At 36.8% G+C, this 20,819-nt stretch overlaps 1 protein-coding gene across 2 annotated transcripts in view; it reads left to right on the top strand.

Annotated features, from left to right (window-relative positions):
• GLRA2 (glycine receptor alpha 2) overlaps positions 1-20,819 on the top strand; it is a gene marked incomplete at its 3' end in the record, with an annotated part of 132,699 nt that overhangs the window by 39,754 nt on the left and 72,126 nt on the right. For both annotated transcript variants that reach the window (XM_080613192.1, XM_080613193.1), the window contains exons 5-7: positions 1,801-1,883; positions 3,200-3,337; positions 5,981-6,195. In XM_080613192.1, coding sequence (XP_080469318.1) covers positions 1,801-1,883; positions 3,200-3,337; positions 5,981-6,195 — 436 coding nt within the window. The remainder of the gene's footprint in view (positions 1-1,800; positions 1,884-3,199; positions 3,338-5,980; positions 6,196-20,819) is intronic.

The following is a 20,819-nucleotide window of genomic DNA, read 5'->3' as shown; positions in this document are numbered from 1 at the left end:
GCAGAAGCAGTCTTTTGTTAATGCTGGGGATTAGCAAATTAATTAGCTCAATCTTCAATGCAGGAAATTACCTGGTAAAAATGAGACTACTTAACATTTGCAGGGCACTTAAAATACTTAGATGAATAAAGGGCAGACTTCCAATGATGTTTATGTGTCTGCTAGATGTACTTTTATCTCTAGATGGCAAATTTTTTCTTAACGCTTATGCTATTTGCTCCCAAAGATTAAATGGGAGTTTATTTACTATGGTGGTGTTGAGAGGATGACTGGGGGATTTTATTCATCTCAGTGCACTTCACTGCCACAGACCAGTCAAATGATCTCTAATTTTCTGATATTATCATCTTATACGTCAAAGTGTGTCAAGAGCAAAATATTGTGACTTTCTCTAGGTAGCCCACTAGTAGGCAAAAGCAGTGATGTTGAATGTCATTTTTGATCAGGCTGAGACCATTTTGATCTCTGTTACTTAAACATCATCTTCTTGCCATACTAATTTGATGGCAGGACTTTAGTGCTATAAAAACCCAGTCAGGCCATCCCCAAAGGTTCCCATGGTAAAGAAACAGACTGGAAGAACTTGAATCAACTATATGTAGTGAGAAGCACAAAACCACCAGGGGAGACAGAACTTAGCGAAGTATTTCCCCGTACAGATCACATTTGTCTGTGGGACCACATATTTTCAGAGTTACCAGCAGTCCTGTGGGTTCACTGGCACTATTAAAAAATTGTTCTTGTTGTACTGTGTCAGTGTTTCAGTGCACATTCAAATCAGAAAATTTAGTTCTCATCTTCTTATTTATTTGGTTTCTTTGTGTCAAGATGGCTTTATCTGCTGAAGTTTATCTAAAATAAAAATTTACTCCTTTTATATTTGAACCAAAATCTTAACAATTCTTCTGTTTTTCAAAGCAGCTAGTTGTTTGTAATTATATCATCCAGTGTCTTGATTTGTTAAAAATGGTTTCCTCTCCCATACAAAAAATAAAAGAAATAAAGCAGAGAAGAAATCTTGAAACAGATTTCAATCAAACGTGAAAAAGTAAATTAACAAAAAAAAAAAAGGGGGGGAAGAAAGAAACATTAAGAATGTTCTTATCTAAGTGAAATTAGGCTTTATCTGGGACAAAACAACTGAACTATTAAGAGAGAAATTTAGTTTGTATGAGAATGTTCCTTTAGGCTTACTTTCTTCTATCTGCACTCTTTATCTTTAAATGCTACGTGATTCTTGCTTCTACTGTATGATTCTTTTCTTTCTTTTGATGGCTAAGCAGTAAGAATGAAGTGTTGGAAATGGTTCTCATACACAACAAAAGCACCGTCTGTTGAAAAAAAAACCACCATGCTTGTTGTTTTCTTTCTTTCCTTTTCCAAAACAAAGTTTAAAAGTGTGTGTCCCATGATGAGACATTTTAGCTTTTGTATTATTTGGGTTCAGTAATGCACATCAAACATTCACTGGTACATTAGTGGAGAGTGTTTCTTACTATTCTGATGTTGTCTTCCCTGTCTCTGTTCTGCTCAGCTGTCACAGCCAGCAAGTGCTCAGTTCGCTCACACATTCTGCCTTCACAGCTCTCATGTCCCTAAAATTTTAGAGGGGAGAGTGAGCCCAACCTTTGAGGTGTTAAGATTTGGTCTTGATCCTTTAAACTCTAAATATGGGGCTTTGGATAAAACCTATAGATTTCTAACAAAAGCTTCTTTTTCTTTTCTTTCTTTCTTCTTTCTTTTTTTCTTTTTTTTCTTTTCTTTTTTCTTTTTTTTTTTTTTTTTCCCCTCCCATTTTAGGCTTACTTTAACCTTATCCTGTCCCATGGACTTGAAGAATTTTCCTATGGATGTACAAACATGTACAATGCAGCTAGAGAGCTGTGAGTGTCCAACTGCTTTATCTATCAAGAATGAGATTTTACCTTAACAATTGGTGGTTAGATAGTATCTACATTGTTGTATTTATGTGGTAAAACTCAATATTCCTATTTTGTAAGGGAAAATCGTGGAGGAACAGTGATTTAACTGTCCATGAATGTGCCATGCAGGTCCCTTGTCTCTGTTCTGCTCCTGTTCCCTTTCTGCTTCCTTGGGCACTTCACCTCACTTCCAGCAATAACCACAACAATGCTATGCAGGAGAAATTATTAAATCTTGGGAAATTGAAAGGAATTGGTACACAGTCAAGGATTAGTACACATGTCTGATCGAGACATGCTATGGTCTTTTGAAAAATGAAAGCAACATACCTAATAAAGCTGAAGTCTTATTAGTATATTTATGCTGGTAAGCTAAACATGGCAAAGGCATGGACTTGGGTACTAGCATGCACCCATTCGTACCGTGTAGCTGTCAGTACAAACTGTGGCACCATTTCGACCTGTACCAGGTAGCAATCAGACAAAACCAGGAGTGGCTCAGATAACAGCATGTGCTAGCAATCATTCCCAATAGTCAGTAGGTGCCAGGCCGCCTTGGTTTTTTTGTGGGGAGGGGAGAATAGGTTTAGCTGTATGGATATTAGCTGTGGGCTACCACCTGCCTTTATGCCCAGAGAATTATAGATTTATAGAATAGTTAGGGTTGGAAAGGACCTTAAGATCATGTACTTCCAACCCCCCTGCCATGGGCAGGGACACCTCACGCTAGACCATGTTGCCCAAAGCCCTGATTTACCCATAAAGATGTAGCTATTGCAGTCAAAAAGACTCTTGTGTGAATCAAAGCCTCTCTTTTCCCTTCACACCTCTCACTGGTAGGCTCACAGGTTTACAAAAGCTGCTGTTTTCTTTTTAGCCAAGGCAGTTTAGAAATCTTTGTTTTGTTGGTGCACACCAACTCCATCATCAAAGAATGATGAAAATAAAGCAAATAAATAAAGCAGGCTGACACATAAGCACAGAGAAATGTCATTTCAGTTGTAAAGAGTATCTTTGATGGGCCAGCAAAATTACTTATTAGTGGCAAACTAGGGCAATATTTCAGAATGCTGCTACTTGTTGCTATAAATAGAGTAATAGTGCAGTAATAGTAACTGGCAACTAACAGCAGTAACGCTGCTGTTAACCTGACAGTTTAAAAATACAACTGATATAACGCATATTGCAATAAAACACATGCTTCTTGGACATAATAATATTTGCTTTTGATGTTTTCCAGTCAGCTAACATCTAACAAACTAATTTCTTTATTGTAGTTGGCTACACTATGAATGATCTAATATTTGAGTGGCTAAGTGATGGACCTGTGCAAGTTGCAGAAGGTTTAACCTTGCCACAGTTTATTTTGAAAGAAGATAAAGAACTTGGTTATTGCACAAAACATTACAACACTGGTAAGCATTATACTATTTTTTTCTCTACAATCGCTTTAATGGTATCTTGTGTCAATTGGCAAAGGAAAAAGGGGTAAAATATATAAAAAAAATTAAATCAGAAGTCTTTTCAGCCACACTTATTTTTACATCTGAAAAAAAGAAGAAATATTCATCCTTTTGTTTTTGTGTTGGAAAGATTTTGTTTCCAAATTTCCTTTAATTTCATTAAAGATATTTTAGTATACACATTCTAATATTCTTAAAATCAGTGAGGAATTTAAGGTCTTAAAAAACTAATAAAACATCTAGTTGTCTTGATTTACTTAAAATGGAACATTTTTAGCAAAGTGAATCTTTTCTTAAATATTGATTCATCACTTTTAAAGTACTCATTTTTCTGAACTTGATATTTTTCTCCAGCATATCAAATTTCCAGTGAGGAAAAATATCAAATTTTCACCAGCTTTTATGTGTGGTCTAATTTATGAGACATAGTATTTGAAAGAACAATGCTTTCATTGCTGATCTGAATAGTGTACAGGCATGGGAAATTAAACGTTTGTTTAATACACCAATGTTTTTCTCATGTTTGCTATTTTGAAGTCTCAAATGCTGTGTTTTCTGTCTTTAGCTTTACAGAGCAGAGAGAACTCTGTTAAAATTTTGATCTAGCTGCTTGGAGTTTATTTAATGGGGAAAGCACTTAGAGAACAGTTTGCTGGGTGCTTGCTGGGATTAGATATAATCCCTCTCATCTAAAATAGCTTTTTCATGATTTCAGCATAAGAGTGAATCCAGTTGCATCAAATACATTTGTTTTGCTGACTGAAATAATACAGCATGAGAGGTTCTGCCACTGCCAAAAATAAAGTCATATTAATTTCTTATGAATAGACAGGTACTGTTTTTAATTTTTATAAATGCAGCTTTGCATTTTGGGGCCCAAAGTGCCAAGGGAGGAAAACTTCATGATTACACAGTCTAAGACCTGTGGAAAGGGGGACCGCTGTGACTTCTCATACTTAAAGGGGATAATCAAGAGTAAATTCCAATAGGTATATATAAAACATAAATTATTTCCCACTATATGAGTCAAACGCTGAATAACTGAGTTCAACTGCTTTTCTAATTACTTTGCAGGGACAAAAACTGAAAGTAAGGGAGGAGGGAGATCACAGGCAATAGTTTCCTTATATATGCAGGAGGACTCCCCACACCGGATAAAAAAAGCTTCCATTATGTGTAGTTAAACAAAATAAACATGTAGGTATCAGAAGTTGAAAGTGTGTAGTTTGGCAAGGGGAACTGACAAGCAGTGTTCAAGCAAAAAAACCTTCTGCTTAGAGGCACCCACACTCTGCCTTCTCTGTAGTGTGCTCCTTCAGATTTGGTGTGAAATTAAAATGTGAATAAAAGCTGTACTGGTTAGCTTTGTCCTACACACACTGTCCAGGTTGTGCCCCAGAAATCTGGACAGCATTCAGCAGGTTGGGCTTCTTTCATGCCATGGCCACCTCACCCCTCTGGAGTCCCCTTGGGGGGTCAGGACCAGTTACTATACATGTCTCAGAGTCTGCCTTTAGGGTCACAGGTCCAGTCACTCATTTCAGAGCTTCTGTCCTGCCAGAAGGTACTATTCAGTTCTTCTCCCCTACTCTCTTTGTCAAGCAGCCTCTGCATTGTCTTTTGTGCCAACTCTCACACCCTGCCATTCAGCTTTCTAGACTAGCAGAAAAATATGCGTACATCACAAAAGGAGAAAAAAAGATCTCATTTCTCCTGAAAGGATGAATGAGGAACAAGGCATCTTCATGCATTTGACCAACCAGCACAAGAGAGGTCCTCTGAAACCATAAGCATGAAACTTCAGGAGTGGCAGTCTTTATCATACTCGGTGTAGTCTGCCTCAAATGACAGCCTTCACAGTACCTAACCCACAGTAATTCGCAGAAAAGTTATGGTGACTGCATCAGTAGATGTTGCAGCTCAGGGCTATGCATCCCCCACTGCACAACTAGCTCTGCTGTCAGGCAATCCTAAACTTCCATCCTCTGCTACCCCTGTGGAGCAGCTATCTGTTTGAAGAATCACTCACATCCCACAAAGAGATTGTTGTGGGTTCCTGGAGTTAGACTTTTGGCAAAATTCAAAGTAGGTATTGAGTTGATTCTGCTGCAAAATGTTATCCACAGATACAGGCAAATGACATGACCAGAATGAGAAGGTGTGTGATCTATCATAGGGCTGTAAGACTAGCAGGTTTTAATTTGTTTTTTTAAATACATTTTCTTAATCTCATGTCATTAAAATAGGAAAATGCTGTCTCCTTTTAAGACTAAACATATTTGACTAAAATAGAATCTCACTGAATTCTGAGAAAAAGAAAAAAAACCATTACATCTTCTGGAACATATATATTCTGGAGGTGAAACTGCTGTGCTAATATTTGTTTTCTCAGTTAACGTGAAGAACTGGGGACAGCCTACTTCAAAGGTCCCATGTGTCCCCCAGACTAGTATGCAACAAATGGCTGACTTGCATTTGTGTATCAGGACCTGCTTATACTGTTAGATTAGGAAACAGGCCACGCACCTGACTTACATTTGTAAAATGAGATAAAAATATGCAAAAAGCATTTATGAAAGTAATTTCATGTTCTAGGAAAGTTTACATGCATTGAAGTCAAGTTTCATTTGGAGCGTCAGATGGGATACTATTTAATCCAGATGTACATTCCTAGCCTGCTGATTGTCATTTTGTCCTGGGTTTCTTTCTGGATCAACATGGATGCTGCTCCAGCTAGAGTCGCACTGGGTATCACTACAGTTTTGACCATGACCACGCAAAGCTCAGGATCAAGAGCTTCCCTTCCAAAAGTAAGGAAATAATTTCACACCACTAATTTGTTACTAACAAGAAGTATTTGTACTACTCTTTAAGTTTCTCAAAGATCTGTGTAAATTTGCATCTGATAAGGATACATGAGAAAGCGGTAACAATGTGATGTTAAACTTGCATTACTCTTGCATTTGGATTCAGGCAGGTTTCTGCTGGTCTGTGGGATGGCTAGAGGATTCAACCATACCGATTTTTAGAGTTTCTACTAGTTTTGAGACTTCATTTTCTGTATGTCAAAGCAAGATTTTCTGAAGTATTTAGGTACCTAATTGGATTTCTGAAAGTGCTTTCATTCTGTCTGACTGGGAACTTTATAAACTCTGATCTTTTCTAGACTGTTAGACTTCATGATATTTTGGTGTTTCTAGGTATGGCACTTAGTTCATTGTATATATAAATATACATAAAAATAGGTATATATAAAACACACACACACATATACGTATATAACACATGTATACACCTAGAAGGTTTCTCTGGAGAGTCTTTTCAGTGAGGAACTGCTGATGTCTTTGCTTCATGGCAGAATTTGTCCATGTTCTCATCCAAGGGTTGTCTGCAGACCTTTATCTTCTCTATGCACAAAAATACACTCAATAAAATTTTATGGGTTTTTTTTTTTGTTTGTTTGTTTGTTTGTTTTTTTAATCCATGCCAGATGCTGTAGATGGCCTTACAGATTACAAACTGGATTCTGTGTTTAGTCAGGCTGACAGCTCTTTTCAGCATAGGCACAGCCTGAATGCTTCTGCTGATAGCAGTCCCAGCAGAATTTCATGTGCATGCCTAGGTTTTACAGTTTTCAGGGATAGAGCTCAAAGGTAAGCCAGTTTACAATAGTCTAAGGAGTCATGAGATATAGTCTCTCTTTACAGAAGTTCAGCCTCACATGGATTGGGATCTCAGCAGCAATGAAAAGCACAGATTTTTGAGTGTTTGTATAGAATATGATCCATTCCAAAAAGCATGTTGTATTTTGTGCTACTTTACCCTCAGAATCACATTTAGTCGCATTCCAAATACTGTCATTTGTTCAAGTGGAGTGCATATATATATATAGGGCAACTTCAAAAACTGCACAGATTGCGTTACTCTTTTGTTGGTAATGAGAAAATATCACTTAAAAATCTGGTGACTACAACAGTTGATTCAGCTTCACTTGTTCACTTGGAGATATGTATAATTTTCCATGCAAACTGAAAGTCTTTTGTATAGTAACTCCATATCCATTTCAAATGGATAATTTCTTAAACATTTTTTCAGACAGTTCAGTCAATATTGCCAAATGAACACTCTGAGAAGAAAGTCAACAAAGAGATGATGTTGGCAAGGAGCATACAGGCTCTGTAGATAGCAAATTTAAAGTCAATGAACACTGTGTCTAGGTGGTACTGCACGACTCCATGTGTTATATTCCAAGTTTCTTCCAAATTAACTGGCTTGGGAATTAGAGATGGTACAATCACGTTGTCCTGGGTTCAGCAGCAGCAGTCAGTTTTTCTCCTTCTTAGTAGCTAGTGCAGCGCTGTGGTTTTGACTTTCGGCCTGGGAATAATACTGATAAAGCCGATGTTTTCAGTTACTGGTCAGAATGCTTACCCCAACCAAGGACTTTGTGAGTCTCATGCTCTGCCAGGGAGGAGGAGAAGCTGGGAGGAAGCAGGGACAGGACACCTGACCCAAACTAGCCAAAGAGGTATTCCATACCACAGCACGTCATGCCCAGGATGTAACTGGGAGTTACCCGGAAGGGCACATCCCTTTTCTCTGTCAGGCTCATTTCCGGCGGGTGGTATCGTATTCTCTTCCCTTGTTATTTCTCTTATCATTATTATTATTGGTGGTAGCAGTAGTGATTTGTGTTATACCTTAGTTACCAGACTGTTTTTATCTCAACCCGAGGGAGGTACATTATTTCGATTCTCCTCCCCATCCCTCTGGGGAGTGGGGGAGTAGACTGCGTGGTTCTGATTTACGGCCTGGGCTTAAACCACGATACACGTTAGTGAAGATTTCCATCCACATTTCCAACTGGGCAAACATAACCTGCCAAGAAGCTCTGCAGTGTTAGCATGCCCAAAATGCTGATGCTTTAGAAATACTTTTTGTCATATGCCTTTGATCCAGCTGAAATGTTCCTCCCTTTTGTATTCTGCCTTGTTTGAGCAGAAAAGTATTTGCTGGATAATTTTCTGGGCTTTTACTAAGTAGAAGAAATGGTCATACCCAGAATACGTTGATTGCGTCTATTTGAATAGTGGAGAGTTTCTCCTCCAGCCTCAGGAATAAATACATTTATCACAGCAGTTGTCAGAGAACAGCGATGCTCTGACCCTACTCCAACTTCTCTTTTCTTATTGTGTTCCTTTGCCAGAAGATAAGCACTACGGGAAAGTATCTCACCAGATAGCCCAGCACTTTATTTCTGTCAGGCTACCCCTGGTTGTTGCAATTTCATTGTGTAACTCAGCTCAGCTGTACTTTATAGTTTTATTCTCTCTATATTATTCTTTATAGTTTCATTCTCTATATAAGTGAACTAACAGTTATGGGGGCTTTTGAAGGTTCTGACTCCCACCTTGGATGACACAGGTGCCCAAAGAAACATAGGACTGACCAAAATAAAAGTGCTTCAAAACAGGCTTTGTGTGCAAACACATCTCATCATCAGTATCTGATTCCTTACACAAAGCAGAAAGTTTTAGTTGTTGCAGGCACATAGCTATTTTAAAACCTCTTCTGTAACTTACTACCAAAATTGTATTTCTTAATAAAATCTTTCCAGCTGAAATGCACTTAGAAATAAAAATAAAAACTGAATCAAATCACTGTTAAGTCCCAAAATGGGTCTTTAAAAGTAATGTTTTTTCTACATATTCCTATGACACAGGAAGTTAGGCTGTCGATAAAACATCCATTTAAAAATTGCTCCAAGCAGGAATTCTAACAGAATAAGATATGACAGGTTTATTTTTGCAAGACTACTGAAAAAAGAGATGCAGCCTTGCTTTGTGAAAGCAATAAAGCAACCTACATTTGAATATAAGAGTTCTATTTCCCCCATCCTTCTTTTTTGTCCTGTTCTTAACAACACACATTTATACAACTTAACTCTACCTTCAGTTTCCTACTGTCACATGCTAAGAGCTTCTTCTCATTCTTCTCTATTTTAGTAGCTCTTTACCACACACACACACACACACAAATTAAAAAAAAAAAAAAAAAAAAAAAAAAATCAGAGCATTAAAACTCACCACTTTAAAAGAAACCTAAAAAAGGCACAGAAGAACTGTGATAAGATTACCGGTCAGATATTTTGTCTGTTTCCAAGTTACTGTATAAATGATTAAATTGTTACTGCTCAGGAGTAATTACATACATATTGTTCTCAACCCTGGTATAAGTTTACATGACAGAGTTCTGTTTACTTAGAACTGCTCTTTTCTGTATTAATAACTAATATTCATTGTGATACACAGATTTCATAATGATAGGTCATGGCAACACAGACATTAGGCACTCCGTTGTTGAAAATTAAGCATAAGATTAGACTACTAAAACGAAAAAAAGGAAAGAAAAGGAAAGAATGAAATTAATTCTAACTGAGGTTCATGTTTGCTGCACCTAAGAGAAACATCTAGAAAGTCTCTTCTAAATTAAGTATAATTATATGTCTTTGGTAAATTTTGTAGTATTTCTGAAGAACTATTATCTTTGGAGTGTTTTAAAATTCTGGATAAGAATAGAGGGTTAAATTCCAATGTAAGCAACATAGTGATACAAAAAATATGCAATTTTTTTCCTTATTCTTCTACAAAGTTGATTTCTTTGTTACAAAAGGTTAGAATAAACCATGAGAGACATTATAACCCAGAAAGCTACAACTGTTCTTTAATGCCTGTTTCAGAAAGCAGAAAGGTTCTCTTCCTCTACAGTTTTAACATAAGCTGAGAAATACTGCATCCTGCTTCCTTCATGGAGATGAAATAATGATTTTCTGTATGGGGGGTATCTGCAAAAAAATATTCAACAGGATGTTAAAATCTGTTATAGTGATGAAATTATTTTGTGTTTGTTACAGAAGCATAGTGAGGGGTCCTGTGACCAGAGTTACCCTTACTGGTTGTGTTAGGAGCTGGTGAGGAACTCATTCAGAAAGCTGGGCTTGAATACCTTCTTTGCAGTTCAGCTAATCCATTGCTGGGATGCCCAGGAATGGTGATCCAAAATAGCAGGGTTCCAATGATCAGTTCCCCTTCCCACACATTCATGTGTGTACGTCTTACCCATATCTGATACTCTGTGTCTGGACTCCTCTGGTCTTATTATCATTTTGCACTTAGAATCTTTGGCTAGATAAATGTTTGTGCACCCAGCTACACCAGAAGCTCTTGCTCTTGATCAGCCAGATGAGCAGAAATCCTGGTTGTCAGCTGGGTCATCAGTGCGGCCACACATCTGCAATGAAAACCCCACAAAACCCTGAGCTTTCTATGTGAGCTCTGTGCATGAACCAGGGAGCCTGCTTGCAGCTAGGGTTTGTGGGACTTCATCAACACAGAGAAACTCTATGGCACACAAATCAGGAATCTGATGTAACCTACCATAAACCCATGCAATACACAGCACACACTTAGATCCAATGTCTTCTGGAAGTATCAGACCCACAGCACAAAAATGGCAGTACGTATTCATCAAAATATGGATTAAGGAATGTCTGAGCATCATAAGAGACATGGAGACATAGAATATGCCTTCATGTATTTTACAGTCCCAGCTGTATATAAGCTGGGGGAATAAAGTGCAGGATATCAACATGCAATAGTGCAGAATTGTTGAGAAGTGTTGGAAAAGAAGTCTTCAGAGAACTGAATGACCATTCTCTTGTTACTCTATTTATTTTTATACAGCTTCCCTTCTGTTGATTCAACAGAATCAAAAGTTTTAAAGCACTTTCAAATGAGGCATTTGAAAGAATAATGAGTTCTCTACTGCGCTACTAATTGGGTATTTTTCAGATTGCTTCTTTCTTGAAACACTTATATAAACCAAACCTTAGCAACAACAGCCCAAGAAAATGATTTACTTCTAATGCCATAATGCAAAACATTTGAGGACACTTTAAGTCAAGTAAGTGATAGCAACTGCATTTTACACAGTCGCATAGCATTCATATTGTGTTATTTTAATGCACAGTGCTTGATGAATCCATGTTCCTTCCCCAGGGAGCAATCTCTGCAGAAAAAAGTCTCATTCAAAGCTCACTGAAACATCTGGGAGTCCTTCCATTCACTTCATTTGGCTTTGGATCACTAAATGCATTATTAAATGCAATAAAAGCATTTTATTCTGAAAGGTGCAGAGACTTGCAAAAACAAAGTCAATGAAGTCTATGCCCTTTGGCAGTAAATGACTGCTTTTATATGTTTTCCACTATCCCCATCGTATTGGAAGACTTTTCAAGATTCTTTGGCTTCTGGCAGACCAGTCTGAGAAAGTAACCTCTCTTTTTTGAATGCCAAAAGTTATGAAATAAAGAAGCTCAAAGAATACAGCACATTTATATTCTGAATTAGTTAAAATTATGCCATAATATTATTTTTTTAAAAGGAAGAAACAAGAATAACAGCAAAGAAAAAAGAATAGATGCTGTTTTCAGAAATTATATTCATCATTCATTTGTTTTCATAGTAAGTAGAGAACCTAAGGTGATAGCTTACTCTATTGTGAAAAAAAAACCCAACACTGAGATGATACGTCTTCGTGCACCATTATGGTAAAAAAGCAGTAATTGAAGTAACTTGGAATGGAAGCAATTTTTTGACAAATTACTTTTACTCTAGTCTCAGGATCTGAAAAGGAAATATAGAAGTAATTCAGTGATCATGAGATATGTTAACTGGAACTTGGATTATGTGGGTATCTGAGCACGTCATACACTGCCTGAAATAATTAAGCTAACCCTATTTTTATTAGATGTTTACAAATTCCTGTTGAGGACCTGATGGTCCTAAAACATTAGCTTGATATTTAATATGCTTGCACATATTTATGTATTCTGATAAGGGAACTGCAAACAAATTTCCACTTTACAAAAAATTATTCAGGGGCCTTGAGTGGATTAAAACAAACCAGCTTAGTGATTGTCAGTTTTCTTGACCCTAACAAAAGTGGGCATGCTGTCCAAACACTTGACAAGTCAGACTGTGCTGTCAGGTAACCATGAAGATCTGCTCTTTGATCATGTGCCTATGTGGAAATGTTTTAGCACTCTCTTGTTCATTTCCAGTGTTCTTATATAACTTTCTTTTCCCTTCCCATTACAATCTTAACATATATTCCTTCTTTTACTTATATTAAGATAACAGGAGACCTGCTTTAGCCTTTTTTTTTCTTTTTCTTTTTTTTTTTTTTTGAGCTTGGCTAAGCTAGGCACGACTAAATCTTATATTCGGACAATGTTTTCAATATCCATTCTTATATTATATACAGTATTTGAATCTGGATACAAAGGTCTCTTCTACATTACATAGCAAAAGACATGACATAGACTGAACCTATTTTTCAACAAAAAATGTTCCAAAATAAAACAAAGTTCATAAGTAAGTGAGCATGTGTTTGTCTATTGCAACTTATTGAAGCAGTTACTTGAGCACAAACTGATCATGACTAAATATAGTTCTGTGTGTAAAATAATCTGTCCTACAAAATATTAGCAGATAAATTAGTCAAGCTCTTTATAAACACCTGCTCATAAATTCTAGCTCAAAAAGGAGTTTTGTTATTCTGCTCTACAGCTTTTTCATATTCCATTTCTTTATTCTTACTTCTTCCCCCTTTACGTTATGTTTTGTCGTGTATGGTTTTGAGGTAAGATGTTAATGTGCTTGTGCTTGAGGGTAAGAGGGTGTTTGAACTGCAGTGGAAGATGTGTTACATGTATCAAGTGATATGTGATGTAACAGAGAGAATTTTCTAGCCACTTCAAGTATTAATAGCTGTGGCCATGTTAATACCAGCTTGAAAATATGTACTTAGCTCTAATGAAAAGAGTCTGTGGTGCCCAGAAACTTCTCTGCTGCCACCACATACATCAGCTGGTCTTGTAAAAGACACCTTCCCTTCTTGTAAATCTGGCACCTTTGAGATCTAGTTTGATACATAGATAGCCTATGAAGTTACAACTTTGGTGGGAGCAGTATCTTAATTAAAACAATGTTGGACAAGCTTTGGCACAGTTATACATGCTGTGATCATGCATCCATTATAGGAGGATATTTTTTTTCTCCCATTCCACAACCATTTCTAATTTTATAAAACCTAAGGTTTGTGTCTCCTGCACAGGTAGGAAGACGAAATACAGCAGGTTCCATGCTTCTTGTGAGAACAGCAGGACGAAGAATGACATAGATGTTACACAGATCATATAAATCTTTTGCTAGAAATGGCCACATTATTCTGTTTAACTTGGCCATAGACATGTGGTGAATCTTCAGATATTATAGTAGTTATGTATAGATTCTAGTGAAATACCTGCTGCCCTTCATTCTGTGCAAAGCTAACTGACTGGTATGTTGTCTGATAAAGACTAATACATCTGTAGCACATTGTACCCTATGAAAGTAAAAAAATAAAACACTGAGTAAATCAGTCACTTTTTCCACTGTACTAAGCTAAACTTTAGTTCGCTTTTCTGTATAGAAAGACAGTGGTATTTACTGTAGTACAAAACCAGTGGTTGCTGCCATGCGTGACAGCTAAAAATACATAATAAAATGTGTCTGAATACCTTTGGGATGTAGTTTGAGTACTCCTGGCACTTCCTCAGCAGGTTTTATAATGCAGTCATCTGGGAGGGCTGGCATTCAGAGGAGCCTATTTCAAGCATCAGAGAAGAGTTGAAGTTATTGTGCTCACCAGTCTTCTGCCTGTTTCATAACCCTTGCACGGTGCTGGGGCTCTCTGGCTTTGTTGTTGCACCCTCCAGGACTTTCTGGCAGCTTTTAGCAGCTCTCTGAGGAACACTCGCTGGCGCTCTTTCACACACATAAGTACTGCAAACCCACTCTGAAGTAACAACATACGCTGCTGTGGCTCATTCATTTCAAGTAATTGCAAGCCTTGACTCTATTAGATCATCTAGGAGTATTACTTATGAATATCCTCTGTTAATATTTCATCTGCAAAAATGTTGATGGGACCCCCTGGAGTCTGGGAAAATACACTTTAATTTGAAGTGTACCTTGAGGCTGCCACCTTCGTGTCTGAGCATCAGTGCACACTGCACGTGGCTGTTAAAGACAGCTGAGCCATCAATGTCTTATTCTCCAAAAGTTGTCTTTGGGTTACAGCCCAGCTGCTTGAATTGCATTGCTTGAATGACAGGTCTTTGGTTTTGTTTTTTTTTTTTTTTTCTTTGGGAAACATTTCTGTGGCAAAAATACCATTGATACTGATGCCTAGAGCTATTAATACATTCCTCTTGTCTCCCACTACCTCAGAAAGAAAACAGAGAGAGGCAATTTCTTGTTTTTCATGAAAGAGTCAAACAAACTTCTGCAGGAGGAAGAATCAAATGACTCAGTATCTTGTTTTTACATATATTTGTGTTATGATATGACTATGAAGTGGTTCTGGGCAACCCGGTCTAGTTGAAAATGTCCCTGCTTATTGCAGCGGAGTTGGACCAGGTAACATTTGAAGGTCCCTTCCAATCCAAACTATGATTCTATAGAATCATACAATCAACTAGGTTGGAAAAGACCTTTAAGATCAAATCCAACCATTACCACAGGACTGTCAAGACTACCACTAAACCATACTACTGGAGACCTCATCCACATGGTTTTTGAACACTTCCAGGGACAAATACGATTCTATGACTTTAATTTGCCGGTAGTGAGGTGCACTATTCCTTGTTGCAGTAAAATCAGCTTTGGAAAAAAAACCAATTCTGAATTAGGCATTGGCAAGAAAACAATATAATTTGGTTTTAACTCATGGGAATATATAGTAATGCGCTCTAGAATGCCTCATTATTCACAGATCCTAGTAGTAAGGTTTAAAAACCTGATGAAATAGTCTCTTCTCCTCGTTATTTCTTCTTCCCAGAAGCTTGGAGTTAATTGAGATATCTTGTCTCAAAGAGAAAGGAACATGAAAGCAAAGAGCTTTGATCCTCAGTAGCTTCTATGTGGTGCTAGGCTTCCCTGCCTGTGAGAAACAGACATAGTGCGCTGTGTCTTTCCTTATTCTACCAAAGGTTAAGGCTCTAGAGAATTGCACCAGAGCGCTCAGTATGTCAGGACAGAAATGTAAGTGACTAAATCACAGCAGAAAACATAAGTTAGAAAAAAAGAAGAACCTATAAAAAATGTTCCTCAGTACATGTATTCACAGAATGGTTTATAGTATTAATATATAAATGTTAGTTTAACAGTATTTCATCAATACAAATTATTGCGTTTTTTGTTTCTTTTCTGCAAAGGGCATTTTCGTTTTTGTCCATAATAGCAATCAGAACACTCTATTGATAGATTTGTACTAAAATATGATGAACAGAGCTACTTTTAAAATTTATCTGTGGTCAGGGGATGCTGATGCCCATCCCTGTATAAGGCATGATCAACTTAAAAGGATCTCTTAATTTTCCAGGGAACCACGTAGATGGTCATAGATAGCAATGAGAGTACCACCTTCCTGGATTTCACCATTCTATGCTTGAGTGTGGTCTGCTCATCAACTGACTTAAACCCAGTTTAAACCTGCATCAAACTGACAAAGGAAAAATGAAAAGTTAAAAATGTGAAACAGTCCAAATGTCAGAATTGTAATAAAAACTCTTGGAGTTAGACAGTGTTCTGTTGCTTTTTCTTATTAAAAAAATCAAATTGCTCTCTTGTTTTTTTAAGGAAGCTGTAGTTGTCTAACAGGATCTATTTTATGAGTTTGTTGGCTGCATTTTGCTGTCTCCTGAGCCTTCTAGCAGAAAGAGAATCTGCTAGGAATGAAAACAAAATCCTGTCACTGGATATGCTGTGAATTAAAGCATTTAGATACTCAGGCTTTAGCACTGCTCTTACTTTTTACCAGGGCTCCCCAAAGTTAAGGATGATGGGGTTATGACATGAAGACAACAGTGCAGAACAACCTAGTTCTTCATATATCTATTTTTGGATATGACACCCCCCTTGCATTTATGTATTTCAGAATGGCTAAAATACTACTCTAGCAAGCAATGTGGTGTCCTTATTTTTGCCTTTTTTTCTTTATCTATCTGTCCCATCTAGTGAGTGGAAAGAATAAGATATAGTTATTCTTGTAATTGGTTAATTATTCTCTCTGAAGTTGATCCATTTGCCACTCTTTAGTAACGGTGTAGCATTGATTTTAACTGGGTACTATTGTCTTTTTGGTAAATAAAAAATGCGAATTTAATTTTATTTTTTAACAATTTTCCTATCTCTTGTTAGAATGGGGACAAACACTACATTGCTCACTCCAGAAGTGTTATGTGCCAACCACCCTATGTTGTATAGATGTGACTTCTTATCTTTTTCTACATTAACTGGAACAGGAGACAGATGTTTTGCAGCAAGTCAAAATAGTGCATCTTGTACATGCTTCCAGGCAAGATCTGTAGCTTGGCTAATGATTTCATGGTGAATTGTTTTAGGGTAAAACTCTCTCCGCAAGAGCAGCTATAAGAGGTGATTAGCTTCTTTCATTAATGAGGTTTCAGAAGCAGCTTTTCCCAAATTGAAAGACATATCTAATTAAACCACTGTGGATTACCTGAATATGGGAACTGCGTTTCATGGCAAGTTCAACTAGCCAGTTTCATTCCTCATTTCCGTGATTAGGCTTACTTCCTCCAGACGTACTTCCCCCTTAGTTAAGGAAAAGCACCCTCAAAAGCAGCTGTTGACCACAGCAGAGTTCAAAAACATCTTATCCAGCTCCTCTGCCAACTGTGAAAGACTTTTAAAATAAACCCTTGCCAATGCTTTCATTGTCATCATTATGATTATTTTTTTTGTAATTTATACTTTTTTGAGATGCAGTTAAGAAAGACGGCTGAAAAGCATCCTCAAGAGACAATGAAAATTTTAAGCTAGAACCAAATTCTGCTATTTTCAGCTAAAATCAAATAAAGAGTTCTTCCTAAATCCTCTTTGTCTGTGTAGTACACATTATATTAGATATGTGTTGCAGTAGTGATATACATTTTAGATGCAGTCAGGAATTTTTTTCTGAGGGACTGCATTTTGCAAAACAAAAAGACCATTTTTTGAAGCTATCTAAAGGATACTTAGAATACTGTTCTCATTTATTGGAAAAAATTCCTAAACTGTTCCTCTTGACTTTGAATCAGTACTGTCTGATTTCTCCAAGACATTTTTTTTTTATTTTTGAAACTGCTTTGTTACTTGGAAATCAAAAATTAATCAATCTAAAAATATCTGAAAAGCTTCATATAAGAATAGAAATGATGAAAATAGTTCAACTGACATGATTTAAAAATATTTATGATTTGTGACTTTTTTTTTTTTTTTGCATTTTCTTTTTTATTCTAATTTAGAAGACATTTCTGAAATGTCAAAAATCCCCAGGGTAGGGAAAAAACACATCCCACTCAGATCTAACATTTACTGAGATACGGGTAGGCACTTTTCAACTTTAAATAATATTAAGACTTCAGAGAAAAGTTGCTATAATTAAAACCTTACTACAGTCACAAGATTAATCTTGTGAAACACAAGATTAATCTTGAAACACTGAGAGGAAGAGAATAGAACCAAACTACCTCATAGTGAGCTTCAGCCATGCTGTTTGTAGCCAACATATGAATCTTCAAGTCATTGGAGCTGGTTTTATTCTGCTGTGGTTTAGTAACTTCTAGAAATCGTAGATCTTTTCTGTCCAGAATTGACAATGTGGCCTTCTAGGATAACACTGTTATTTTTGCATCCAATTGTTATTACAGTTGTGTTCTACAGCACACTGGGGATTCTCTGGCTTTGCCCTCCAGCCCGTGTCTCTTGCTATGTATTTCTTGTCTGGTCTATAAATACTTTGCAGACAGTTTTCTCATTCAAGAATTCCTATGATGAAATTGAGTAATCTTTTGATCTCTTTTTTAGTAAACTGAACAAATCAAGCTTCTTTTGTCTCTCACTCATACGATACCTTCTTCAGACTTCAATCTTGTATCATCTTCCTCACTGTGCCAATATAATTTTTTTTTTTTAATATAGCATCTACAGCTATGCTACCGTCTCTTCCTTCTCCTGTGTTCTGTTTATAGACTCAATAGTCATATTCACCTTTTCCCCGCAGCTTTGTATAGTTGATGGTCCATTATTAGTCCCTTTCAGTGCCATTCATGGCCCCCTCCTTGTCTCCAGCAGTCTGGCTGGTATGGGGCTCTTTTCACAAGCATTTAGCTTGGAAATGCTTAGTAATCTTAACTGCACTGTTCTTGTCATTGTTTATAATTCTACCACTCTTAATTTCTTCTGATATTTTTTTGCATTTTTCCAGGATATTCTGTTTCTACTGATTGGTGCTCACGTTCCTCTGGTTTTACTTGTTTTTTAAGTATTTTCTTTTTAGCTCTCTTTAAATAATAATGCCTATTTCTACTTTTGTCATGCTATAAAAGATATTTAAAAACCAAATCGGAACAGTTCAATGGTTGTGGAATTGCAGTTATTAAAATCTTTAACTCTTGTATGGTTATAACATACTTAGTGCTAATAAATAAGAAAATGTTTGTGAAAGTCTGTGTTTATGCCATGTAAGCCAGGAGAAGTTATCACTTTCTGAAAACCCAACTGATTGTAAATGGTTAATTCCCAGAGGGAGGACACTTTTAGAGAAAGCTATAGCTGAAGCAGTATCAGAGTGTAAATAGGGACAAAAAGGGGCACTATCAAATTTTTTGTGACTTTCCTTGCCATTTGTGGATAAGAAATTATGCTGAAAACTAAACTGAAATCAAAATGGAAAAGTCAGATTAAATTGAGTAGTAATTTCCAAGGAGTATCAGTCTGCATTGTGAAAAATGGTGGTTTATGTCCATTTAGCCAGTTAAAGAGCGATAGAGCCTAGAGCACCTGGGAGACTTGTGATTGTATGAGAGCCTCTCAGGTCTTCAGCCAGACAAATAGCTGATGGTTTGGGTCGTAGCAGTGAGATGAAGTAAGATTTTGTAAGAAGTCAAGTTTTTGTAGCATCAGATAGGAACAATGTGGATTAAGATGCAGCACGTAAAAGAGAAGTTTATGAGTTTCATTAATTATGAGATAATAAGAATTCCAGTGAAAACATTAGCCTGGTAGGAGAAAAAGCTCTTCATAAGCAAAACTGGATAGATAATAATTTCTAGTATCAATTAAAGTGAATAAAGGCAATAGTAAAATTTTTAAAATGTAGATTTTATTTATATGCTTAACATATGGGACAGGGTGAAGAAAGAGGAGGAAATAAATAACAAGCCCCTTAATAGTTAGAGCCTTAAATCAACTAGTGATATACATGCACTAAAAATATTCATACATAGCTGTCTATGAAGAGTATGAATAAAGGATTATATTCAGCTGTGGCTTGTAATAACAGATTGAGGAAAGAGTAAAATAGCATATAATGGAAAGAAATCATGTTTCATTTGCATCTGCCTTTTTGAAGCTTTCTGGATAAAGCCGGAGCAATTTTTTTCACTTAAGACTAATGATGGCTACTTTAATAGGCTCATCTGTATTTCACAACCAATTTTAAATCAGAAAGTAAATATTGGTCTTGTAAACTTCCAGTGAGATCCAACTGTCAAAACTGAGGTGACTGAAAATTGTTTTAGACTGCCTTTCTAGTCAACAGAGAAAAGGAAGCACTTTCAGTGCCAAATTCTCCTGACACTCAGACAGGTATGCAAGGTAGGTCAGAGAAATTGCTTGCCAACAAGGGAAGCTAGGGTGACCAGTCTGAAAGTCAGATGTCTGAAGTGGTGGGAGGTAATTCCAATCCCAAACACACAGCATGAAAAGTAGTAAAATGTGCAGCATAATACAGAAATATTCAAAACATTAAGCTCCGGGGTTTTTTTCCAGAAAAGCAGCTATATGAGAATCTTCTTACCTACATCTACTGTTTGTGTGTGATTAGGGTCAAACCTGTGGTATTAGGAAAAGAAATTAATTGTCTTCCTTCCCATTCTTTTTCAGTGCAGTGCTGACATGGATTAGAGTGAATGAATTGGGGATGAGGTGGTATCCAAATGATTGTTTCATTATAGTCTGTTACACATTTGTTAATCTTTAAGGCAAACAGGTTACAGGAGGTGACTCTAAGGTCCTATGTAGAGCCAGTGGGGCTGCTCACAGGACATAATTCAGTCTGCAGAACCAGGCAAAGAACTTTAGAATCACAAGTACTCAGTTTAACTCTTGGAGCTGTAAGTTAGAAAACTGAATACATATAAAGTAGAAATAATTGAAGCAGTACATACATACCTTCACAGTGGATTTAAAAAAATCAATTCTCAGCATAAACTGGCACACCGCTTTGTATATTCTAGGAGGAAATCAAAGAAAAGGACTTCTAT

The sequence above is a fragment of the Psittacula echo genome (assembly GCF_963264785.1).
Source record: "Psittacula echo genome assembly, chromosome: 3".
In the NCBI taxonomy this organism is placed as follows: domain Eukaryota; kingdom Metazoa; phylum Chordata; class Aves; order Psittaciformes; family Psittacidae; genus Psittacula; species Psittacula echo.
Note: the sequence above shows the minus strand (reverse complement) of the source record. Positions and strands in the feature narration are given on the sequence as shown.